Consider the following 23,449-nt stretch of genomic DNA (forward strand, 5'->3'; position numbering starts at 1 on the left):
GATAGTTTGTGTCTTGGACCAACATCCCAGTTGACTAAATACTCACAGTTCTTGTCTGTATCTGCGGAGCTTGACTTTGGTATCAGCAAGCTCCACAGATAGATGCTGCTTCTCCTCTTTAGTCAACCCAGACACAATCATAGCCGAGCCTCCATTACTCACTCCCACACCTCCAGAAACCTGGCCACACCCTGGGCTGCTCATGCCCAGGTTCCTGCACCCTTCCTGGGTCTGCTGATTGCAAAAGTAGTCCCTCTCCTGGGTCAGATCAACAATCACCTGGAAGGATGGAGAGTTTTTGATGAATTCAGTTTTAATTCTTCTTTTCCCATTGAAACAGGCAGACTTTTAATATTGTTAAACTGACCAATTTTCCAACATAAATTTATAGGACCTATAGTCTGTTTTCTAAAGATATTATCATATCCCATTCAGTCAGTCGTTGCGGGAGTTTGTTTTTTTATTATGTTATAAATATGCGAAATGGGGTAATTCCTGTAACTATGTAATATTAAACAATCCATATTCTTTTTCAAATGTATTTTTGTGTAATATTTGTGTCCATTTTATTTATATTTGAATAAAATCTTGAAACACTTTGAAAAGATGGAGAATGTGATAATTAGTCAAGTGACCCATATGTATGTATCACACCTGTGAGTGCTAATGTAAATCTGCTGAGTGAACCTGAGAAGCTACAGGAGAAACATGTTGTTTGCTTCTAATAAATTCGAAGTAAAGTAATGTCAGTGTGTAGTGGTTAATTTTGACCTTCACCTCATATGTTCCTGCAATGGTCGAGAACCTGATCGCAGTTTCTTGCTGTGTGTTGGGAGCTCTGATCGCATTTATATTAGTGTGTTCAACTAGAAAATCTTCTGAAACAGCATTGCACCATTGAACACTACAAACTGGACTCTAATCATAATAATCAAACATATGTAACCAAATTAACTGCATCATATTCATCACATTAGAAGTAGACAAAAAAGAATGGTCTTTGATTTTTAATAGAGGTGTTGTAAAAATAAGATATTCTTATCATGATTAATAAAATTGTGTTTGAGCCTCAGTACCTCACTGGCTTTGTCTCTCTGTTCAATCAGTTGCCGTAGCGACATAGCCATGTTGCGGGACAGAGGTTCCAGTTCCTCATGTGGTAGTTCTGATCCCTCTTCCAGCCAGGACAGGTCAAGAACATTTAGTTGGTTATGAGTCACCTGCAACAAACACACACACAAAATATAATGTAGCAAAATACATTGGTTTTGGGACTCATTACCACACCAATCTATGACCTTGACATTTGACCTTTGACCATTAAAATCTAAATCAGTTCATTCAAGTGGACATTTGTGCCAAATTTGAAGAAATTCATTCAAGGCATTTTTGAGACATTGTGTTCACAAGAATGGGATGGACTGACGGACTGAGGGACTGACGGACGAGCTGAAAAACATAATGCCTCCGGCCACAGCTTTCGCCAATACGAAGGCATAATTATACCCAGGAGTTGTTAGCCACAAAATGGTACACTTTCACATTCAATTCTGTTTGACAATTATACATACCATAGTTTCAGTTGTCAGACAGTTGTTGTGAGAATACTCTCCTCCCTTCTCAAGGAGAAGGGAGGACTCTTTCTGTGCGAAGAGACCATCTTCGCACAGAAACAGGGGCATTAAATAGAATGTTAAATTAAGATTATTTTGTCAATTTTGTGCCATTTTTTTTTTTTTTAATCGTTTAGTTAAAAAAACACAACAAACATTTGATCTACATTTATCACTGGTTTATTTCTATCATAGGCAACTGACCTCCTGGATGTGAGAGACAATGGCAGCCTGCGTCTCAATGTCCAACAGCTTGATCTTCTCTATCATCTCCTCCTTACGCTCACACTGATGCATGTGTGACACGGACACACACACACACACACACACACACACACACACACACACACACATAAAATCTTGGTTTTTAATGTTACCATTTGTTACTATTACATTGACTATGGGAAATGTAGTTTGCTGAAGAAAGTGAAATGTAATTAGAGGCAAATGTATTTTTACTACTAGTCAGGTGGAAAATATTTTTGTATAGCATCAACAACATTTTCATGATATATCGTCTTCCCTCATGGCCCTCCTCTTTTCTGGAACCAGTAGAACCAGTACAGGTTGGGAGGAATATAAAAGGAGGGTAGAGTGAAAGAAAGGGAGGGATATTAGGAGGGAGGGAGGGAGGGAGTGAGGGAGAGAGAAACAGAACAACCACGGGCAAAGGAAGAAAAGAAGAAAGACGAGATTAAAAAAAACTGGTAGGTGGGATCAGAGCCATGGGAGAGGTGGAAATGAAAGACAACAAAGAAATGAACAAACAAACACACAGACAGAGAAAAAACCTGATCCCCACCACCCACATGACTAACCTTTCCTCTTTAAATTACTGGCAGCACATTTAACTCTTACCTTGCCATGTCAGGCTAATATTAACTTAAATTCAGGCTTTCTAAAACTGGATTTCAACTTTACTTCAACTTCATTAACTTATACAAATATTCATGAATTAACAATATAGAAATATATACAGTAAACAACACAATTCTGATGGTTTTTACTGTGTATAAACCACTGATGTGACCCCATGTGCATTTTGACCCAACAATCCCACCTTATCAGCAAACACAATGAACGGCTATGCTCAGACATGCAAAACTAAAGAGACAGAAATACACTTCCTGGGAGAGACTGGGCAGTACAGTGAGCTGCTGTGTTTGGGCGTGTGTGTGTGAGCATGTGTGTGTTACCTGGACAGCGCAGCCTAGTATCAGCAGCAGAAGTCTTTTCAGATCCTCCATGCTCTTAGCTAGAGACAACAAAACACAGAGACGTATTATAAATCAGAATATCAGCGAGTCTTTGAACATAATGTTTGAAAAAATGATCAAAAGGTTATTCAATTTAACAGCAAAAGCAAAGTTTTTTAACTCTGCAAACACACCACCAATATTGACACTTCTACTTTGCACTAATGCATTTGCCACAGTGATTTTCTCAAAGTGGACTTAACACAGTATCACCGTGGTGAACGTAATGACATAAATAGGATGGTAGCCACCCAAACACAGAGTTAATAATATACTGCATATATGTTCACTGAATGGCCACAGGTGAGTTTTTGCACACACAGAGACACACACAGACTTTGCAGATTGCATGCTGCATCAGAGCCAAAGTAGTGGATTTTTACATCAATTTATTTTATCAGCAACTGGATGAAAAACACTGATTGAGAGGTCAATAAGTCATTCCAAACTAGACAGTATATACACACTTGTAAATATATGTCATTTTTTACTTTACTACTTTTACTTTACTACTTTTACTCAGGTATTATTTGTATTGGTGACTTTCACTTTCACCAAGGTAATATTTTAACACAAAATTTTTACTCAAGTTTGACTTTTGGGTACTTTTTACAACACTGGTAAGGTAAGGGTGTGCAATGTATGGGAGTGTGTGCTACCTGATAATGGATCCTTGGCGATGCAGAGGATGTTGGGAAGGGGCATGACTATTAACTGCTGTAAGGTCTCCTGTAGTGGAGAAGAGGAGGTTGGGTGTATTGGTGGGGAAGAAAGCTAAAAACAAATACATCAATGCTATGGTTATAATGATAACTGTGCAAAAAGGGTTAGGTGGTGTTACTGATGAACACTGGAGTAGCACTAGAAAAATGCCCATCAGTAGCCAACTGGGGGCAACAAAAGCATTAAGGTGGGTTCTTGTCACAAAACAAAATATCAGTACATTCATATCAAACAGCACAAAAAAAAAGTATATTATAGTCTGACAGATACTTGATTGTTGAGGGTGCCATACCAATTTGAGAATTTCAAAACTAATTTCAAACATTTCAAAGGGATCCCTCAATTTTGGAGCGCCTTGGTGGCTGGATGTTTACGTTGTTGATTTGATTCCAGCCAGGGACAAAACCCCTCCGTCTCCCCCATGTCCTGTCTTCTATAGGGCTGCAATGGTTCGTTACTTTCTTGATTAATTGTAACATCCTCGAATGTCTTGTTTAGTCCACTACCCTAAGATATTCAGTTTACTGCAGGGGTCTCAAACTGCTGACCCCCAGGCCACTTCCGCCGTGCATACAGATGTTGACTTCTGTGCACACATTTTTCTTGTTAAATACAGTATAAAGAAAATATGAGCAGAAGTGCTGCCAGGTGTCTGGCAAGAAATAAAGTACAAATGTTTTTCATTTGTAAGTTCAGTGCAAGATTTTAATAAGTTATTTAAGAGTAGGGAAAAAGATCTGCACTGCAACTGTTACAAACTTATATAATGTATTCAAACTGCTGTTTGCATTTTTATATTATTATGTTAATAATGGAAGTAAAAACAAAATTCTCAGAAATATTGCGCCTTCTTGTAGTACTTGAACGCTGTAGTGGCCCTCCTACGAGATGACAATACCAGCAGAGGTCCCAAGCTAATTTGAGTTTGAGACCCCTGGTTTACTGTCGTAGAGGAGGAAAGAAACCAGGAAATGCTAACACATAAGAAGATGGAATTACAGAATTTTGACTTTTTCGGGAGCCCTGGTAGCTCAGTTGGTAGAGTCATCACTGCAGCGGCCCAGGGTTTGAGTCCGACCTGTAGCCCTTTGCTGCATGCCACCCCCCCATCCCATTTTCCTGTCATCTCTTAGCTGTCCTACAGAAATAGACATAAAACAGCAAAAAAAAAAAAATGTTCTTGCCCAAGTCAATAAATCGATTATTAAATAGTAATTCATTTATTCTTTAATTTATTAATGACTGCTAATTGATTTACTGATTAATCACTGCAGCCATAGTCTACTTCTTCACTATCACTGTCCAATAAAGTTAACATGCACAAAAATAACCTTAAAAATAATTCCTTGACCTTGATTACTAGAGAATTGTGATCAAGATACATACTTGTAAAAATGTAAGACGGTGCCATGCTATGGTGATATAATGCTGCTCACTGCAATTGTAACAGTGTTTTTGTGGACACCTTCTGTATGTACTGAAAGGTTGTATATTTGCTGTTTTTCAGTTACATGATTACTATTGTTGAGCACACTGAAACAAATCCCAAATCAACTTTAAAATTGATAGAGCAATTAACTATTGAATCTTAAATAACAGAATCTTGAATGTACTGAGTGGCACATTTTACATTTTTTTGGTGCTCTCTTTTGACTAATATGAGATGGAGATACTGTTTCTAAAGTACCTCCAATATATAATTTCTGTATTGCAATTTCCTTGTTTCTTGTAGGCCAATTTATATGCCTAAACATTTGTGAAAAGCTAAATTAAGCTGATAATATAAGAAATGCATCTGTTGGTAGTACTTAAAAAATGTTTTTTTTTAAAAGCTAAACATTGAATGAAATCAGGACCAAAACCTCTCTTTTTTTAACAATATCTTTATTGGATTTTCATTTTATAAAAAAGACATACAAGAACAAATAACAACAGAGAAGTGTGTAAAATAGTACCGAAGTGTACAAACATACACCGTCAGAACAAATTTTCCATACTATACACACTTGCTCCATACAACCGTACCAACAAATGAAACAAAAACATGGCGGTCAGGGGGCCTCCCTAATGAAGGCACCTAATCAGGCACCAACCTAGTCCACAGAAGATACATTATCATATAGTCCAGAGAACAGGAGAAGAAGAAACTGGGTCGTGCAGAGGGTGCACCTATATTGTTCCAGGCCCGTCCATCAGGCGCGACAAATCATTGTCCTTCATATAATTGATGAAACGACTCCATACATTTTGAAATACCTCCTGTCTGTCCTTAAGAGTGTAAGAAATTTTTTCCAGAGGTAAACAAGAAGTTAGTTCCCTAAACCACACAGCGATAGCGGGTGTACCAAAGTTTTTCCATGATAAGGCTATTGTCCTTTTTGCTTGTAGAGGACACATGTTTATAAACATTTTTTCATGATGCTTTATTCTATGTCCCTCTGGGTAAAGACCTAGCAGAAAGAGCCTAGGTTCCAGTTCTAATCTAATTGAGAGAATCTCCTGTACAGACAGTCTAACCTCCTCCCTCCCTCACTCTTGGACACTGCCAGAGGCAGTGAAATAAAGTGCCCTTATTTACCCCACACATCTATTGCAGGTGTCTGGGATATTCAAATTAAATATGTTTAATTTTGCTGGAGTAATATACACCCTCATTAACTAGTTATATTGTAGGAGTCTTAGGTATGTATTACCTGACCCTGTCTGGGCTGCTTTACATGCGTTACGCCAATGTTCCAATGATAGTTCCTCCTGTAGATCTGTTTTCTATGCATTAAATTTAGACTCAGAAGAATCAGGAGAGAAGTATTTCAGTAAATCATAAAATGCAGAGATGATACCCTTTCCAAAAGGATTTTTTGTAAAGATTTTCTCCAGTATTGTTAGTGGGGGGCAAAATATATAATGGGTTTGGTTTGTTTTGATAAAATTCCTTAGCTGAAGATATTTAAAAAAATGTTTGCAAGGGATGTTATATTTTCTAATCAACTCCTCAAGGATTAAAATATTCCTATCGTTACCGTAAATATCTTTTACTTGTTTTACCCCTCTATCTGCCCACAATTTGAAACCAGCATCGGCTCTCCCTGGTCTGAAGAAGTTGTTTCCCCAGATTGGGCTGAAGTAAGAAAGGGAGGGGGGTCTTTTAAGTATTTCCTAACTTCTTGCCAGACTCCAATCATGTTTTTAACTATAGGATTAGAACACAATATTTTGAGTTTTTAGGTTCATCTGAGTATAGATAAGTGGGGAATGGGAGATTTAGGGAGTATGATTCGATATCCTTCCATGACAAGGGTCTGTCTGTGGTGAAGTAAAACATAAACATTCCTAGCTGTACTGCCCAAAAGTACCACAGCAAATTTGGGCACTGTAACTGTCCTCTATCGTAGAGTAGATATAAAAAGAGACAGACGAAGCCTAGGGCATTTACTTTTCCATATAAAGTTATTGAAAATTTTTTTCATTCTGGGGAAAAAGTCTGAAGGAGGCGGCAGGGGGATATTCTGAAATAAATATAAAAGTTTGGGGAGAATGTTCATTTTAAGTATATTAATTCTACCAATCAAAGGGATAGGAAGACCGGACCATCCCGCGATTGATTTGGATATAGATGCCAACATTGGGCTGTAGTTAGCTTTTACTAGATTTTCCAGTTTAGGAACAATTTGAATACGTAAGTAAAGGAATCCACTGTTCTAAAATGGCGGACATGAGTGGGTGGATCCGACCTCTCCCTTGAGTTGAGAAGCATTATGGAAGATTTGGAATTATTCATTTTATAGCCAGACAATTTGCCAAATATCTTAATTAGGTTCAGGAGGGATGGAATAGATTTATCCAAATTTCTAAGGAAAAGAATGACATCATTAGCGCAAAGAGCTATTCGATGATCAGATTCTCCGATGCTTATACCCGTGATTCCACTATGTCCTCTCACAGCAATGGCAAACGGTTCGATTGCAATTATAAAAAGTAAGGGGGACAGTGGGCAATCTTGTCTACAGCCTCTTTTAATTTTTATCGATTTCTAAATGTTGTCGTTTGTAATAATTTCTGCATAGGGATCCTTGTACAAAAGTTTAACCCAATTACAAAAACCCTTCCCCAGGCCAAAGCATCCAAGAACCTTGAATAAATAAGTCCACTCCACCCTATCAAAGGCTTTCTCAGCATCTAATGCTAAGAAAGCCGTGTCCGATGCCCCCCTCAGGTTGTGTAAGATGTTCAAGACCCTTCTCACATTATGAAAACTGTGACGTTCGATCATAAATCCATTTTGATCTGCCAATATTAGACCTGGTAGTATAGGTTCTAGTCTTTTTGCCAGAATTTTACATAAAATCTCCAAGTCTGAATTCAGGAGGCTGATCGGTCTCATATTTTCACACTTATCGTTAGCTTTACCCGGTTTCGGGAGAAGAGTAATCAGAGCACCTCTCAGGGAGGGAGGAAGTATCCCATTTTGAAGGGATTCTGAAAACATTTCCAAAAGGGGAGTTCTAATTTTTGATTCAAATTTTTTGTAGATATCTATGGGCAGGCCATCCGGGCCTGCTGCTTTTCCAGAATTCATGCATTTTATTGCTGCAGAGATTTCTTCCACTGTCAAGCTTGCCCCCAATACTGACCCTTCACATTCCTCTAATTTGGGGAAGTTGAGACTATCTAAGAATGCCAATGAGCTCTGGTCTGCTAGCCCTCCAATTACTTCAGAGCTGTAGAGTCCCTAAATTTATCATTTATGGCCACCGGGTCTGTGATGAATTCCCCCTCCTCATTTTTGAGATTGGTAATAGATCTTTCAACTTGAAGTTGTTTTAAGTGCCAAGCTAAAATCTTGCCTGCTTTTTCTCCTTGATCAAAGATAGTTTGTTTAAGTTTTAAAAGGTTAGCAGCGGCCTTGGAAGCTGAAATTTCATTGTACTGAGCTCTCAATAATAAAAGGTCTGGATGAATCTTAGAACAGGGGTTTTTAAAGTAAATATCCTCCATAATTTTAATTTTTGCCTCTAATAACACAGTTTTTTGTTTGGCTTTTTTAGATTTAGAGCTAGTAAAATTAATTATCTGGCCTCTGAGAAAGGCTCTGAAAGCCTCCCTCCTAGTGCATGCTGATGTCTTGTATGTATTAATCATAAAATATTCATCCATTTGTTTTCCAAGAAAAGTTATTAGATCTGGGTCCTGGAGCCATTTATGTTGAAATATCCATTTGGGGGGATCACGTAGCTGTCCTGGATCCACATAAACCAGGTTATTTGTGGCGTGGTCTGAAATTAGAATGCTGTCATAATTACAGTCCTTGATTTTACTAGAAAAATAGTCAATTTGTGAATACGTGTGATGAGTTTTGGAGAAGCAAGAACACATTGCCACACCGGGGTTTCTATCTCTCCAGATGTCCCTCAGATTTAGATCCTTAATGAACTGAAGAATAATTGCTCTGCTTTTACTGTGGGATGAGTCTGAATGTGTTGATCTGTCTTTGTTGGGGTCGAGTGTAAGGTCCCCAGCAATAATGTATTGCCCATTAAGTGAAGCTAAAGTCAGAACTTAGTTATTGAAGAAATTTGGGTCATCATGATTTGGTGCATAAATATTAACCAAATTGAGGCATTCAGTGTAAAGCGTACCTTGGATTATCAAGAATCTGCCGAATTTGTCTGATATTACCTTAGTGACGTTCAGAGGAATGGACCCATGAATCAAAGTCGTGACCCCCCCTTGCCTGGGAATTGAAAGGAGCTGAAAAAGCTGTCCCCCGCCACCTCCTCCTTCACTGCCAAATGCATTCCCTGCAGAAAAATTTTTTTAGACTGTGTATCTTTTAATCTCCCCATTACTTGCTTAACTTTTTTGAGTTTTTGCAACCCTCTGCAGTTCCAAGTGAATTTAATTACTACCCCACTGGACATAATATCTAACTAGGAGTGGACTACTCATGATAAAGTAAAAAAGGAATATCTATAATCAACCAAAACAACCATAAGAAAGAACCCCTTGAACAACAAACAAAAACCCGGTGTCCCAAAGCCCGGGATTCCAAACCCCCCCACTTGTACACTCCAGTAGACATGGAGACCATTCCACACTCCCTGAGGAATGGTCAAGTGGCGCTGTCCACTCCATCTCTAAAGTGGTCTCCCCCTCCGCTTGTCAAAAGGAAAAAATAAAATAAAACTAAACTCTATTATTCATTACTATTGTAAGAGAAAGCAGAAGTAATGAAGGAAATCTCGGCAGCACCGTTACGGGTGGCAAGAATATGAGAGTAAAGTGAAAGGTAATAAATAAATAAGAAAATAAATAAGAACCAAATAATAAGTAGTAAATACTGTAGGCGGGTTAGGTTTTTCAGAAATATTTGCCCAAATAATAGTAAATATTATACATATATACATGCATCCCCATGCATACACACAAACAAACAAACAAACAAACACACACACACACGAAGGAGAAGGAAAAAAAAAGGTTTTCACAAGCACTGTTTACATTAGCACCTACTGCCAACGGAAGCTAAGTTGTTATGCTAAGCAGTAAAGCAATGAAGTTATCCCATTACAGCTACTCATCACGTCTTTCCTCCTCTTGAATGCGTCTGATGAAGTCCTCCATGGATGGTTTATCAAAAGACGTGTGTTGCCGTTGTGGGTTTGCAGCAACTTTGCAGGAAGCCGTATTCCATTTCTTATTCCCATGTTGCAAAGCTTCTGCCTCACGGCGTCAAAAGCCTTGTGTTTCTTGTGTATCCCAGACGCTAGGTCGGGGTAAAACCAAACTGCTCTGTCTTTGTAGAATATCTGCTTTTTGTTTCGGACCGCATTCAGAACTCTCATCTTGTCTCTGTCGTTCACAAACTTCATAATCAGTGTTCTTGGGGGTGCGGACGGGTCGCTCCTCGGTCCCACACGATGGGCTCTCTCCAAGATTAGTTTTGTATTAGATTAAGTTAAGCCCAGGGCCTCCGGGATCCAAGCCTCGAGGAAAGAGCAGGCATCATTGCCCTCCGCACCCTCTGGGAGGTTAACCAGCCTTAGGTTAGATCTTCTAGATCTTGCTTCTAAGTCGACAATCTTGTCCTCCATATCTTTGTTTTTGAGGCTGCGGAACCTGGCCACTAGGCTGCTAACAGCATCCTCTGTCTCGGAGATGCGAGTCTCTGGACAGTCAGTTTATAAGTCTCTGATAGCTTCAAGAATTGGCTGGGTAGTAGCTCCTTCAGCTTTGTTTACGTTAGCCTTCATCTCCGCCATTGGGCTAGCATTAGCTGTAGCCGCACCACTCTTTTTAGCCGGAGTAAATTCTATTTTAGGCTGTGAAGATTTGCCACGACCTTTACCCCTGCCTTGCGAAGCTGCCATCAAGGTATTTTTTAGAAACTCTTCCGCTTACTCTCGGTGACAACTAGTTTAGTTTATTGTAGGAAATTCGTCAAAATTTTACGGAGGGGCGAGACAACCATCCACCTAGTGCGCCGCCATACCGGAAGTCAAAAACCTCTCTCTGACATTCATATATAAGCATTTCTAAAGTTAAAAGTGTCAACTTGATAGCAGGTAGATCATTCACAAGTTGCACCCTATAGCATACAGGAAGGTGACAGAAAATCAAACCAGACTTCACAGGACTTTGCCCACTGTTGGCCTGACACGTGACTTCTGTAAAGTACAGTTTGAAATCATCACCAGCATAATAATGAACACAGAAGAAGTCAAAAAGTTTTTTAACTAGTAGTTTAGAAACAGAGTGAGACACAGAGTGTAGAAGAAGTTTACTGGGGCTGCTGAACTTTGTTTCATTTCAACAGAATGTATTTTGATCAAAGTCCAGCTACCTACTGACCCAGACTTGCCTACATGTGTGCGTAGGCAAGCAGTGTACAGGAAACACCCTGCTTGCAACAAAGCCTGTGTGTGTGTGTGTGTGTGTGTGTGTGTGTGTGTGTGTGTGTGTGTGTGTGTGTGTGTGTGTGTGTGTGTGTGTGTGTGTGTGTCCACTCCTGTCTCCCAAAACACTGACTGTCCAGATGGGCTAAGAGACAAATAAAAACAAACAATTTACTCTAGTGAATCAAATGCAATCACAAAGACAGGTGCCCAAGACAGGCAGTGGTGTGATGTCTTGCTGATATATTTCATGTTTTGATAAAAAGCGAGTTGTTTGAGATGAGGAAACATGACAGGGGAATAAGGTGGCATAGGAAGACTATGTTTTGAGAAAGGACACATGTGAGGAGACATGTTGATGACTTCTGGCCATAGAGAAGGGAAATGTACTAATAGGAGTGTGTGTGTCGGTTTGTGTGTTCTGGGTGTTTTGGGATAAGGGAAGTGACTGTCAGCAGGGAAGGGCTGGCTGGAATAATACACTCAAAAACACAAAACACACCTGCACAGAATTTCTCTCTCTCACACACACACTAGACAAAGATATCAAAACTCACATGTGAGCTGGTGATGTTTCCATAGTGACTATTGATTGGAAAAACCCATTCACACGTATAATATATCCTGTATGTTGGCCACTGTCACAACTTAAAGAGATGTAGGGCTCTGGTCTAGAGTTTCACCTGCTAACCAGGCAAATAAACACAATATCAGCTTTCACCACAGTTACAGCAAGGCTGCATGGACACCTTAGAGGTCGCGCAATACCTGCAGATAGTGTTACATCGGCCTATACACCAGGAGGTAATCAGAGACCCGACCAGTCTCCCTCTCCCTCTCACTCTCTCACACACACACACACACACACACACACACACACACACACACACACACACACACACACAGTACAGTGTGAATAAAACATGTGGTCTGGCTACCAGATGTCTTTAAGGCAGAGTGGGAACTCGGCTGTAACAAGCCATCGGTAAGTTTTGCCAAGAAGTTTTTGTGTGTTTCATCAGCACACATTGCACATGAGGTCAATGACAACCACTAACTACTAACTAAGAGTTTATGAAACAGTCTCGTGATTCCTCCGATGATTATAAATGACCTGTCACAGCAAACGAGACCATCAGCGAAAAGACTGCTATTTTTACATTTTTTGTATTTGTCACTCGCTCCCAAAACAAATGCATGCACCACCAGCAGAAAGACCTTTACAACAGATCGTAGGGGCACTAGAATCAATACAAACTGAGGTTCCTTGTAGTCACTTTAAAGCAACATTTTTTATTATTACTTTTTTACCTTAAAATAACAGCTTCAAAATCATTTTGATAGTACAGTGTCTTGTATTAGGGTGAATGGTGTCTCTGTCCCAGCCACTCCCCCATCACTTGTTTTTGCACTATGTAACAACATTGAGAGTGTAGGATCACAGTGTTATATAAATATTTACTTCAGTAGTTTTCAAGACAAAACACTGTTATGATGTAATGAGTTTTGTCTGTAGTTAGCACCTACATTATGTCTGACAAATTGTGACTGACCTGGGATTTGTATTAATGTCAGTGGTGTTGCACTCAAACTGTGGAGGGCGCCAAATCACACAAAATGTCAATTTCTACTTAATGTTGATTTAATACTAAATATACTTTCAAATAGCAAGTGAGATGCATTTTTGCATGAGATGTTCTCAGTCCACCACTATGAGTGTCTGATACTGTTGGTTGAATTTTAAAAATACTTCTTGAACCAGAAAATCTAATTAAAAGATGAACAACTTTGCTCTTAGATTCTTACAACAAGGGGGCCAACATTTTTTAATGTGTGGCCAAACAGTACAATGGTGGCACCAGAGAAAAAGTCATGTTGATTGTTGGAAGAATCCAAACGGTTAATTCATTTTAGGTCATTTTAGGACATATCAGACTTTTCTGGCTCAGATCTACACCGTCAGATTTGGCTAACTTTTATCACTCTAAGCTACACACATAAACTCTAGCCACACAACAAAACTGAATTAGACAGGGCTGTGCTTTGTGCTTAATGATGATTTTAATATAAAAACTTGCAAACATTAGCAATACAGACTGTGAGCACATAATTTTGTAACACTAGCATGTCTAAAAATAGCCTATGCTCTGACAATTCACATAAAATTGAACAGGCTTTGAGAGTACAATATACAGTAGTTTATTTACAGCTTTGATTTTTCAGCTTTGCATAATCAGTAGGTAAAATGAGTAATCAAGGAATCAGTTTGTGGGTTAGGGGATGTGCCATCAGTAAAAAGGGGTGTGACTGCAGAAACACCTACTACACTTTACAATGTATACTGTAAGTACTTAAATAAGCTTTATAATTTAAAAAAATATGCATAGTTAATGGATAGTCTTGCAACATTATATGCAAGCATGCAAAAACAACTTTAGATGTATCCATCCTCATCTCTTTGTGATGACTGTCAGGGGTGAACAATTTAGAGCCACAAGTCTGCTTGATGCAGAGGAAATTTGCTTATGCCTAATAGTGGTAGAGAGCATCGTAAAGTTCAAAATATGGAAGAGATGGAGATGTGCCTTCCCAGAAGACCATGTCTTTGGCTGTTGTAACATGACATCACCCTCAGCTCCATATTCAATGCTGCCCCCACAAATCTGTTGTGTAACAGTAGTTGCTGTACTGACCACAATGTCAAAGCACTTATAGCCCTCTAAATTAAGCAAATTACGCAAATTAATTTGACAGACTTTTAAATCAGATGTCAGTTATGGGTCAATGTTACCGGTCACTGATACTAAACTCCCGCAAAATCTACATCTTCAAAACCCACTTTAAACTCAGGCAATGACTGTATACCTTTATTCAAGGGCAGACTGCATAACAAAGCGTGACCTAGATTATGTGATATTATATGATATTTATCACTAGTATACTAGTTTACTGTATTTATACTGACTCTGCTCTAACCTGGTTCACATCATACCTGACAAATCGCACCTTTGCTGATGCTGACGATACAAAAACTGTTCCTCTCTTTTCCCCCATCCTCCAATACCCACGTTGCAATGCACATCTCGGAATGTCTGGCAGACATCTCCGCTTGGACAACTGCGCATCATCTCAAGCTCAACCTTAGTAAAACTGAACTCCTCTTTATCCCAGGGAAAGACTGCCCTCACATGGACCTGTCAGTCACTGTCAAGGACGTCACAGTATCGCCTTCATCAACTGCAAGGAACCTGGGCGTAATCCTTGACAACGGACTATCCTTCACCCCCAACATTACCGCGGTGGCCCGATCCTGCAAACACTGGTCATCTCCCGCCTGGACAACTGCAACTCACTCTTGGCTGGACTCCCAGCCTCTTCGACTAAACCGATCCAGAACGCTGCAGCACACCTCGTATTCAATCTACCCAAATTCTCCCATGTGACCCCCCTCCTCCCTGACCTCCACTGGCTTCCTGTTGTGGCCCACATCCGATTCAAGACCATGGTGCTGGCCTTCAAGGCCGTCAACGGAACTGCACCCATCTACCTCCAAACACTGGTCAGACAACACGCCCCAGCGCAAGCACTTCGCTCTACTACATCAGCTGGCCGGCTGGTACCGCATCGCTAAGAGCAAACAAAGGCCGCTCAGCGAAGTTGCAACTCTTCTCTGCTCTGGCGCCCCAGTGGTGGAACGAACTCCCCACCAATGTCAGGGCAGCAGAGTCACTCACCATCTTCCACAAAAGACTTAAGACTCACTTGTTCAGACTTCACCTCGACCCCGCATAGCATGACTCCCCCCCCCCCCCCAAAAAAAAAGTATATGCACTTGTATGTTCTTACCCTTAGCACTTAAACCATAGCACTTATGTACTTAAGGTATCCTTGATAAATTGCAGCTACCATGCTCAGATGAGGGCTTGAAAACTGTTTCTATTTTTTCTTTTCTACTTTATCGACGGTGATATGTTGTGGTTTCTTGTAAGTCGCTTTGGACAAAAGCATCTGCTAAATGCCCTAAATGTAAATGTAAATGTAGTTTTACTGTATAACATGGTGAAACATCTGGATGTTAACATCACCGCCAACATGTCCTTACTGTAATCATCGTCATTTTCAGAGGAAACCGTGAACACAGCTCTGCTCAACTGATTTATTAATGTTTTATTTTGATAAACTACACAGAAGCACCTATCTGTCTCTATTTGTAAAAGCCCAATATTACAGTGCCATTGTCCATCGATATTATAAGATCAGATGAGGTCCTCAAATGTCTTGTTTTGTCCACAACTCAAAGATATTCAGTTTACTGTCAGAGGAGGAAAGAAACCAGAAAATATTAACATTATAGGAGCTGTTATCAGATAATTTGTTTTCATAAAAATTACTCAAACCAATTAATTCATTATCAAAATAGTCAACAGTTAATGTAATAGTTGACAACCAATCCATTAATTGCTCAATCTTTGCAGCTCTAATTACACTCCAGAAAGTCTTATAAACAGGAGTGTAACAGGACATATACAATGGCGAAGGTCAGTGCTAACTAGCTGGCTGTTTATTACAGATGAGACGGATAGACTTACGCTCTGCTCTCTAGGTAATATCACGTGACCTGCAACACGTGTGTTATACATAACTGGTGAATATTTCATTTTTGGTGCAAGCAGCAGTATGTCAATGTGCAAATTAAATACTAAGACAGTACGAGTAAGGTGTATGTCACCAATTATAATTGTCTAAATGTATTTCACACTCTTTCTGACTTTTACTATGTGGGTGTGTGAGTTAGTTTGAGTGTGTGTCAGATATATAGATATTCGCCTGCAGCAACATCACCAGTACGATCTAACACCTAAAACTGACAAGGTATCGACAAAGCCTGCTATATGACCAATATAGACACACACACTCACACACACACACACACACACACACACATAACTCCATGGCCCACTTAAACACTGGGCTCACATTTCTCATCCCAGATCAATAAAAAGGTGACAGCTAACAGCTGATCTGACTGCGCTGCATGCTAGTGTTCCACAACCTTTTCACCACTTCCACAGCTTTATAAATCCAAATCAAATCTTTCTTCTTCACCAAAAGCTCTGAACTAGTTTCCTTTAGTTACATCATGCCACATTTATTTATGCAGCCAAACATCACATACAGTGCTGTGAAAAAGGATTTGCCCCCTTTGTTACGGCTCCAGCCGTATTTTGCATTGTGTTGTGCTTTTAATTGTGTGTTTAGGTTCCAAGCTGAGTGAGAGCTTCTATCTCCCTCCAAAGATGATCTCCACGCAGCAGATTCAGCACCGTGTTGGCCAAGAGCCAGTGATGTGGCAGCTGGGGATTGGCTAGTACTAGAGAGCGGAGATATTTAAACTGGCTCCGCCCAGAAGATGTCGAGGATTGCTACCAGCGAACAGCATCCTCCTCGCTCATAAACTTGGATTTGTGCTTGATAAAATTAGTATCTTGTTGAGACCTAGAGAGTGTTTAGTTAAGTGATAGAGTGCTCTGTGCTTGTTTCCAGAGCAAGCCTGTTTAACATTAGACAAGAAGCAGTACGGGTGAGCTGCCTTTTCTTTACTCCCTGTTTTTCTCCTGTTTTTGGTTAGGTTAGGGAGGTAGGTTTAGTAAATGTCTTTTTGTTCCTTTTCGTTCATAGGGTTTAGGTAGGTTGCCGGTCGGAAGATTAGATTGGGTTTTTGTTTGTTTTGGCCTGAGCTCACCCTGAACAGAGGCTTCACCACTGTATATATATTTTCACTCACACTCTGTATAGTTGCACTTTCTTTTGTAAATAAATACACTCTTTGGCCATTGTTTTATGTCACGCTTTGGCAACCCTAGGCCGAGCGAAACACCCTTACAGATTTCTTTTGTTTTTGCTTTTTTGTCACACTTAAATGTTTCAGATCATCAAACAAATTTTAATATCAGACAAAGATAACCTGAGTAAATACAAAAAGCAGTTTTTAAATGATGATTTCATTTATTAAGGGAAAAAAGCTATCCAAACCAACCTGGCCCTATGTGACAAAGTAATTGCCCCCCCTTGTTAAATCATAAATTAACTGTGATTAACCACATTGTTTGGAAAGCTGAGTTCAATTCCACCAGCTCCACCCAGGCCTGATTACTGCCAGACCTGTAGAATCAAGAAATCACTTAAATAGAACCTGTCTGACATGAAGTAAGCTAAAAAAGCAACACATCATGCCCCGATCCAAAGAAATTCAAGAACAGATGAGAAACAAAGTCATTGACATCTATAGGCTCTATAGGCCTAAGGCTTTGGGACTCCAGCGAACCACAGTGAGAGCCATTATCCACAAATGGATAAAACATGGAACAGTGGTGAACCTTCCCAGGAGTGGTCGGCCTACCAAAATTACTCCAAGATTGCATCGACAACTCATCCAGGAGGTCACAATCTTTTGTGACCCAGAACAACATCTAAAGCACTGCAGGCCTCACTTGCCTCAGTTAAGGTCAGTGTTCATGATTCAACAATAAGAAAGAGACTGGGCAAAAATGGCATCCATGGGAAAGTTCCAAGGTGAAAACCACTGCTGACCAAAAAGAACACAAAGGCCCGTCTCACATTTGCCATAAAACATCTTGATGATCCCCAAGACTTTTGGGAAAATATTCTGTGGACTGACGAGACAAAAGTGGAACTTTTTGGAGGGTGTGTGTCCCGTTACATCTGGCATAAAACTAACAGCATTTCAAAAAAAGAACATCATACCGACAGTCAAACATGATGCTGGTAGTGTGATGGTCTGGGGCTGCTTTGCTGCTTCAGGACCTGGACGACTTGCCGTACTTGATGGAACCATGAATTCTGCTCTCTACCAGAAAATCCTGAAGGAGAATGTCCGGCCATCAGTTCGTGACCTTAAGCTCAAGCGCACTTGGGTTATGCAGCAGGACAATGATCCGAAGCACATCTCAATGGGCTTAAACAGGTAACATCAGGAATGTTTCCTCTGCCCAAACAGTCTCACCACTGTTTAGCAAACTGGTGACTCAGTGGTCTAAAGCGGGATATACTTCTGTGTAGGCTACACAATCCACTAAATCTGTTAAAAATAAAAAATAAATATTAGTTTTTAACTTGATTATAGATCCATGGTGATGACACAGTAATGGAGAAAAATGGGCTGCATTTTCATTCAAGAATTAAAGGTAACTTGACCCACCTGTTCGGTTACAATACAATCCTAGAAGACACTTGCCCCTTTCACACTGCCTTTTCAAGGCAGGAATATTGTGCCATTATTCCAATTGCCATTTGTATAAAAGTTACGGAGACGGAATGGGGAAACAGTTTTGTTCCGCCTCTGATTATGTGATAGGATTTTGAGCAAAAAACTTTAATTCACAATGTCTTTGTCGCATTCCACTATTGTGTTGTTGTACTTACTGTCTTTGGCAACTTATATAGAAAATAAAATCACCAAATTTAATGAGGAAAAGTCACTGGGACCTGGTCAGCTCTCCCAACCGAGTCTTCCAGTGAACTTACCCCGGAAAACAGCATCCCTCTCTGGGAGTTAGAGCCAGACAGGGTCCACTATTTACTGATGCCGATTTTGTGATGTAATTTAGAGCAAAAAACATATCTTTGTCGCTTTCCACGATGGGTCAGGATCTAAATCACAACACATTAAAACAGCATCCATATGATTATAAACAGTTTGCTGAGACATTTTTAGATTTACAGCTGGAACCTGTCGTATCAGAGCCAAATTAGCACATTTTTAAATTAATTTATCAGCAATTGGATGAAAAAAATACAATACTAGGAACAAGGGTTAGAAAAATGCTGAATATCGGATCCTATAATCTGTCATGCAGGTAATGGGTTGACCCATAGTATAAAGTATAAACAAACATGTAAGTATACGTATAATTTATTTTTACTTGTAATTTTGATTTCCAGAAATACTTAAGTACAGTCAATACCAGATTCTTTCAGACTTTTCAATCAATCAATCAATCAATCAAAGCTTTATTGCCATTTAGCTGTACCAATAAAAGTAGTGCAGCAAAAATGAGATTGTGTTTCTCCAGGATCCCATAACATGAACACAATAAATACACACAATATATTACTATAATAATTTAAAACTAAAACTATGACTAAGGCTCATGAAGTGCAGTAGTGCACATGCTCCAGATCAGCAGTTCAGCAATCTAACAGCTTGTGGAAGGAAGCTGTTGATTAGTCTGTTTGTTCGGCCTTTTAGACTCCGGAACCATTTTCCTGATGGGAGCAGTTCAAAGAATGTGTGGAGAGGGTGGAAGGGATGACGATGTTCAGTGCCCTGCTCCTGCAGCGGCTTAGGAAGAGTTCTTGGACAGAGGGTACAGAAACTCCGACGACCCTCTCAGCTCCGATAAACTATTCTCTGCAGGGCTTTTTTGTCTGACATACTGCAGCTGGAGTACCATGTTGAGATACAATATGTCAGAACGCTCTCCACCACACCACTATAGAAGGTCCTGAGGATGCTGATGGGGAGAGAGGCTTGTTTCAGCTTTCTCAGGAAGCACATGCTCTGCTGGATCCGTTTCGTGATCCCTGAGGTGTTCTTATTCCAGCTTAGGTTCTGCGAGATCTGCACTCAGAGGAACTTGATGTTCTCCACTCTCTCCACTGTAAACCACTGATGCTGAGAGGAGCGTGCTCGGGCTGCGACCTCCGGAAGTCGATAATCATCTCCATTTTGTCCGCATTGAGCACCAGATTATTTTCTCTGCACCAACCCTCTAGGTGTTTAACTTCTTCTCTCTACATTAATTCCTCATTTCTATGAATGAGTCCCACCACTGTGGTGTCATCCGCGAACTTGATGATCTGGTTCCCCTTGTGTCTGGATGCACAGTCGTGTGTTAGCAGTGTAGACAACAATGGACTGAGTACACAGCCTTGAGGAGATCCAGTGCTCAGCGTGTTGGAGTTGGAGGTGTTACTTCCGACACGGACAGACTGAGGTCTCTCCGTCAGAAAGTCCCGGATCCAGAGTGTGGCGGTGTTCAGGCCGAGTAGGAGGAGTTTCTCCATTAGTCTCTGGGGGATGATGGTTTTAAATGCTGAGCTGAAATCAATGTACAGGATTCTGGCATAGGTGTCTTTCTGGTCCAGATGGGTGATGATTGAGTGCAAAGTGGTGGATATTGCATCCTCTGTGGAGTGGTTGGGACGATAAGCAAACTGATGTGGGTCATGTGATGCAGGGAGGCTGGCTGTGATGTGTGGTTTGACAAGCCGCTCAAAACACTTCATCACAAATGGTGTCAGTGCAACGGGGCAGTAGTCGTTCAGAAAGGATACAACTGATTTCTTTGCTACTGGTATTATAGTGGATGTTTTGAAGCATCTGATGGCATGACTGAGGGAGATGTTGAAGATATGTCAGGACATCTGCTAGCTCACCAGCACAGGTTCTGAGCACACGTCCCGGGATGTTATCCAGGCCTCCTGCTTTCCGTGGGTTGACCCTGGTTAGGGCCCTGCGTGTGTCTGCTGCGTTGATGGTGAGGGCTGGCCCTATAGATGGTAGAGAAGGACCAGCCCACCCTCTGGTTGTCGGGTTTGGTGCTTCAAAGCATGCAAAGAAGTTGTTGAGCCTGTCTGGAAGAGAAGCATCATCGTCGTTGACCCCCTGCATGGACTTGTAATCCATCGGCACTTGGACTCCCTGCCACATCCGCCTGGTGTTTCCTGTATTGCAGAGGTGTCCCTGGAGAGCAGTCATATTCCCTGCAATGAAGGCTGCATCTCGGGTTGTCAGCAGCGAGCGCACCTCTGTAGTCATCCAGGGTTTTCGGTTGCCATGTGCAGTGAAGGTCTTAATTACAGTGACATCCTCTGTGCACTTTGCAATGTAACTGGTTACCGCCTCAGCATACTCTTCAATGTCTATCTGATCTCCCTGGGAGGCTGCTGTCTTAAAAACATCCCAGTTGGTGTGCATGAAACAGTCCTGAAGTGCTGAGTCTTACCCCTCAGGCCAGGTCCTGATTTGTTTTTTCACTGGCCTGCCGCGCTTCAGTAGTGGTTTGTAAGCAGGCACCAGCATAACAGATCAGAACGGCCGAGGTGGGGGCGGGGCGTTGCCTTGTATGCATTTGGGAGTTTGTATACACCTGGTCCAGCATGTTCTCTCCTCTGGTTTTAAAGTCCACAACTTGCTTGAACTTGGGGAAAACAGTTTAGTCAGGAGCTCACTGATGGCATCATGTAGCCCTCCAAGTACTGCCAAGTACCAAAAGTGTCATTTTGTAATCAAAAAAGGCACCTAAATAGGCAAGAGAAAAAAAATGCCAGATATTTCTACCAATGTGTTACAAACAGTGGTGACGCTTTGGGTATATTATGAACTCAAGCTAAGAAAATAAGTCAATCAATTAGTGAATTGACAGAAAGCTGATCGCCAAAATTTTGATAATCAATTGTCATTCATCAAGCAAAAATGGCAAACATTATCCATTGGGAAATGATTTGTTGCTTCTCTTTGTTCTATATCATTGCGGCCTGTCCTGGCATTTTACAGAACAAACTATCTTTTAGAATAAACAATTTGTCAAAAATTGTTGACACAGTTAACAATGAAATCAGCCAATGAAATCAGTTAATTGCAACCCTACAAATAATGCATGTCTTCTGATTTCCTCTTTAATGATACAGTGTCAAAAAGTGAGTATGTATCAGTGGGATTTAAGACGTAAGGCTGCGTTTTACAATTACTGTCACTATCAATCAATCTATTCATGTTTTTGAAAATAAGTGTCTAATCATAAGCCTATCAGTGTCAACAAATAAGTCTTAAAATTGTTGTTGCTTTGTTGACCAACAGTCAACCAGTTCAACAGAAAACCCAGCATGAGTGACAGTAAATAGTTCAGAGGTATAGATATCAGGTGCTGTGTCTTCATAGAGGGGGAACAGAAAGAGTAGAAGGGAGATGACAGACAGCCCTACCACACACACACACACACACACACACACACACACACACACACACACACACACACACACACACACACACACACACACACACACACACACACACACACACACACACACACACACAGCTTTGTCACTGGGGAGATTGGGAGGATCTAATTAGGAGAAAGTCAACACCCAGCCCCATCTGAACAGCTGGATCTGTGTGTATGTATGCCATTGTGTTTGTGTGTGTTTTGTTCTTGCAGCTGATCCAAAACTAAGCCCTTAACGCTCACAACTCCTTGACTTAAGGTTACATACGAGGTGTGTGCATGCCCATGTGTGTGGCTGAGTGTGTGTCAAGGCCAGGGTATTTGACTGTGGTTAGAGATTAACCATCATGAACAGATTGACCTGATGCTGCCCAAAATGACCAACTTCAGAGCGCACGCTCCATTCCCTAAAATTCCATGAGAAGAAAATAGCTGTAAGTCACAAAATGCTTCACATTGAACATGACTTTGCGTAAGATTTGCTCTAAATGAGCTGATCACGCACACGCACACACGCGCACACACACACCCACAGAGAGAGAGTCAGCAGCAGATGTGGCCTTTGTTGTGTCTGACCTGCATGAGCAACACATGATTCATGTGAAACTGAAGTGTTTTGTATTATCTGAGGCACTTTCTGTTTGGTTGCAACATATACAAAATAATGACAATCCTAATCAGTTAACACAACCGGGAGTATAACAGATATCAATCTCTAAGCCCTTACTGGTAGACTACATCTAACAAACAAAACTACAAACTTACAAACTTATCTTGTTTCTACATGAAAAAGACCACAGGAAGCAATACAGTCACTTGTGTCTGGACCTTTTAGCCACATGCTTGACATTACTCAATGTTTTTAAACAGCATGAAATCAGCTTAATGACATCTGACTGACAACTAGGGTTGGGCCAATGGACGTCCATCATTGATGG

At 40.6% G+C, this 23,449-nt stretch overlaps 1 protein-coding gene across 2 annotated transcripts in view; it reads right to left on the bottom strand.

The window, feature by feature from the left end:
- The window catches only part of ccdc88c (coiled-coil domain containing 88C), an 88,723-nt gene that overhangs the window by 33,456 nt on the left and 31,818 nt on the right, over nucleotides 1-23,449 (bottom strand). For both annotated transcript variants that reach the window (XM_073483626.1, XM_073483625.1), the window contains exons 4-8: nucleotides 3,529-3,598; nucleotides 2,810-2,868; nucleotides 1,818-1,901; nucleotides 1,077-1,220; nucleotides 47-279 (exon numbers count right to left, since the gene is read on the bottom strand). In XM_073483626.1, coding sequence (XP_073339727.1) covers nucleotides 47-279; nucleotides 1,077-1,220; nucleotides 1,818-1,901; nucleotides 2,810-2,868; nucleotides 3,529-3,598 — 590 coding nt within the window. The remainder of the gene's footprint in view (nucleotides 1-46; nucleotides 280-1,076; nucleotides 1,221-1,817; nucleotides 1,902-2,809; nucleotides 2,869-3,528; nucleotides 3,599-23,449) is intronic.

The sequence above is a fragment of the Pagrus major genome, chromosome 16 (assembly GCF_040436345.1).
Source record: "Pagrus major chromosome 16, Pma_NU_1.0".
NCBI lineage: Eukaryota > Metazoa > Chordata > Actinopteri > Spariformes > Sparidae > Pagrus > Pagrus major.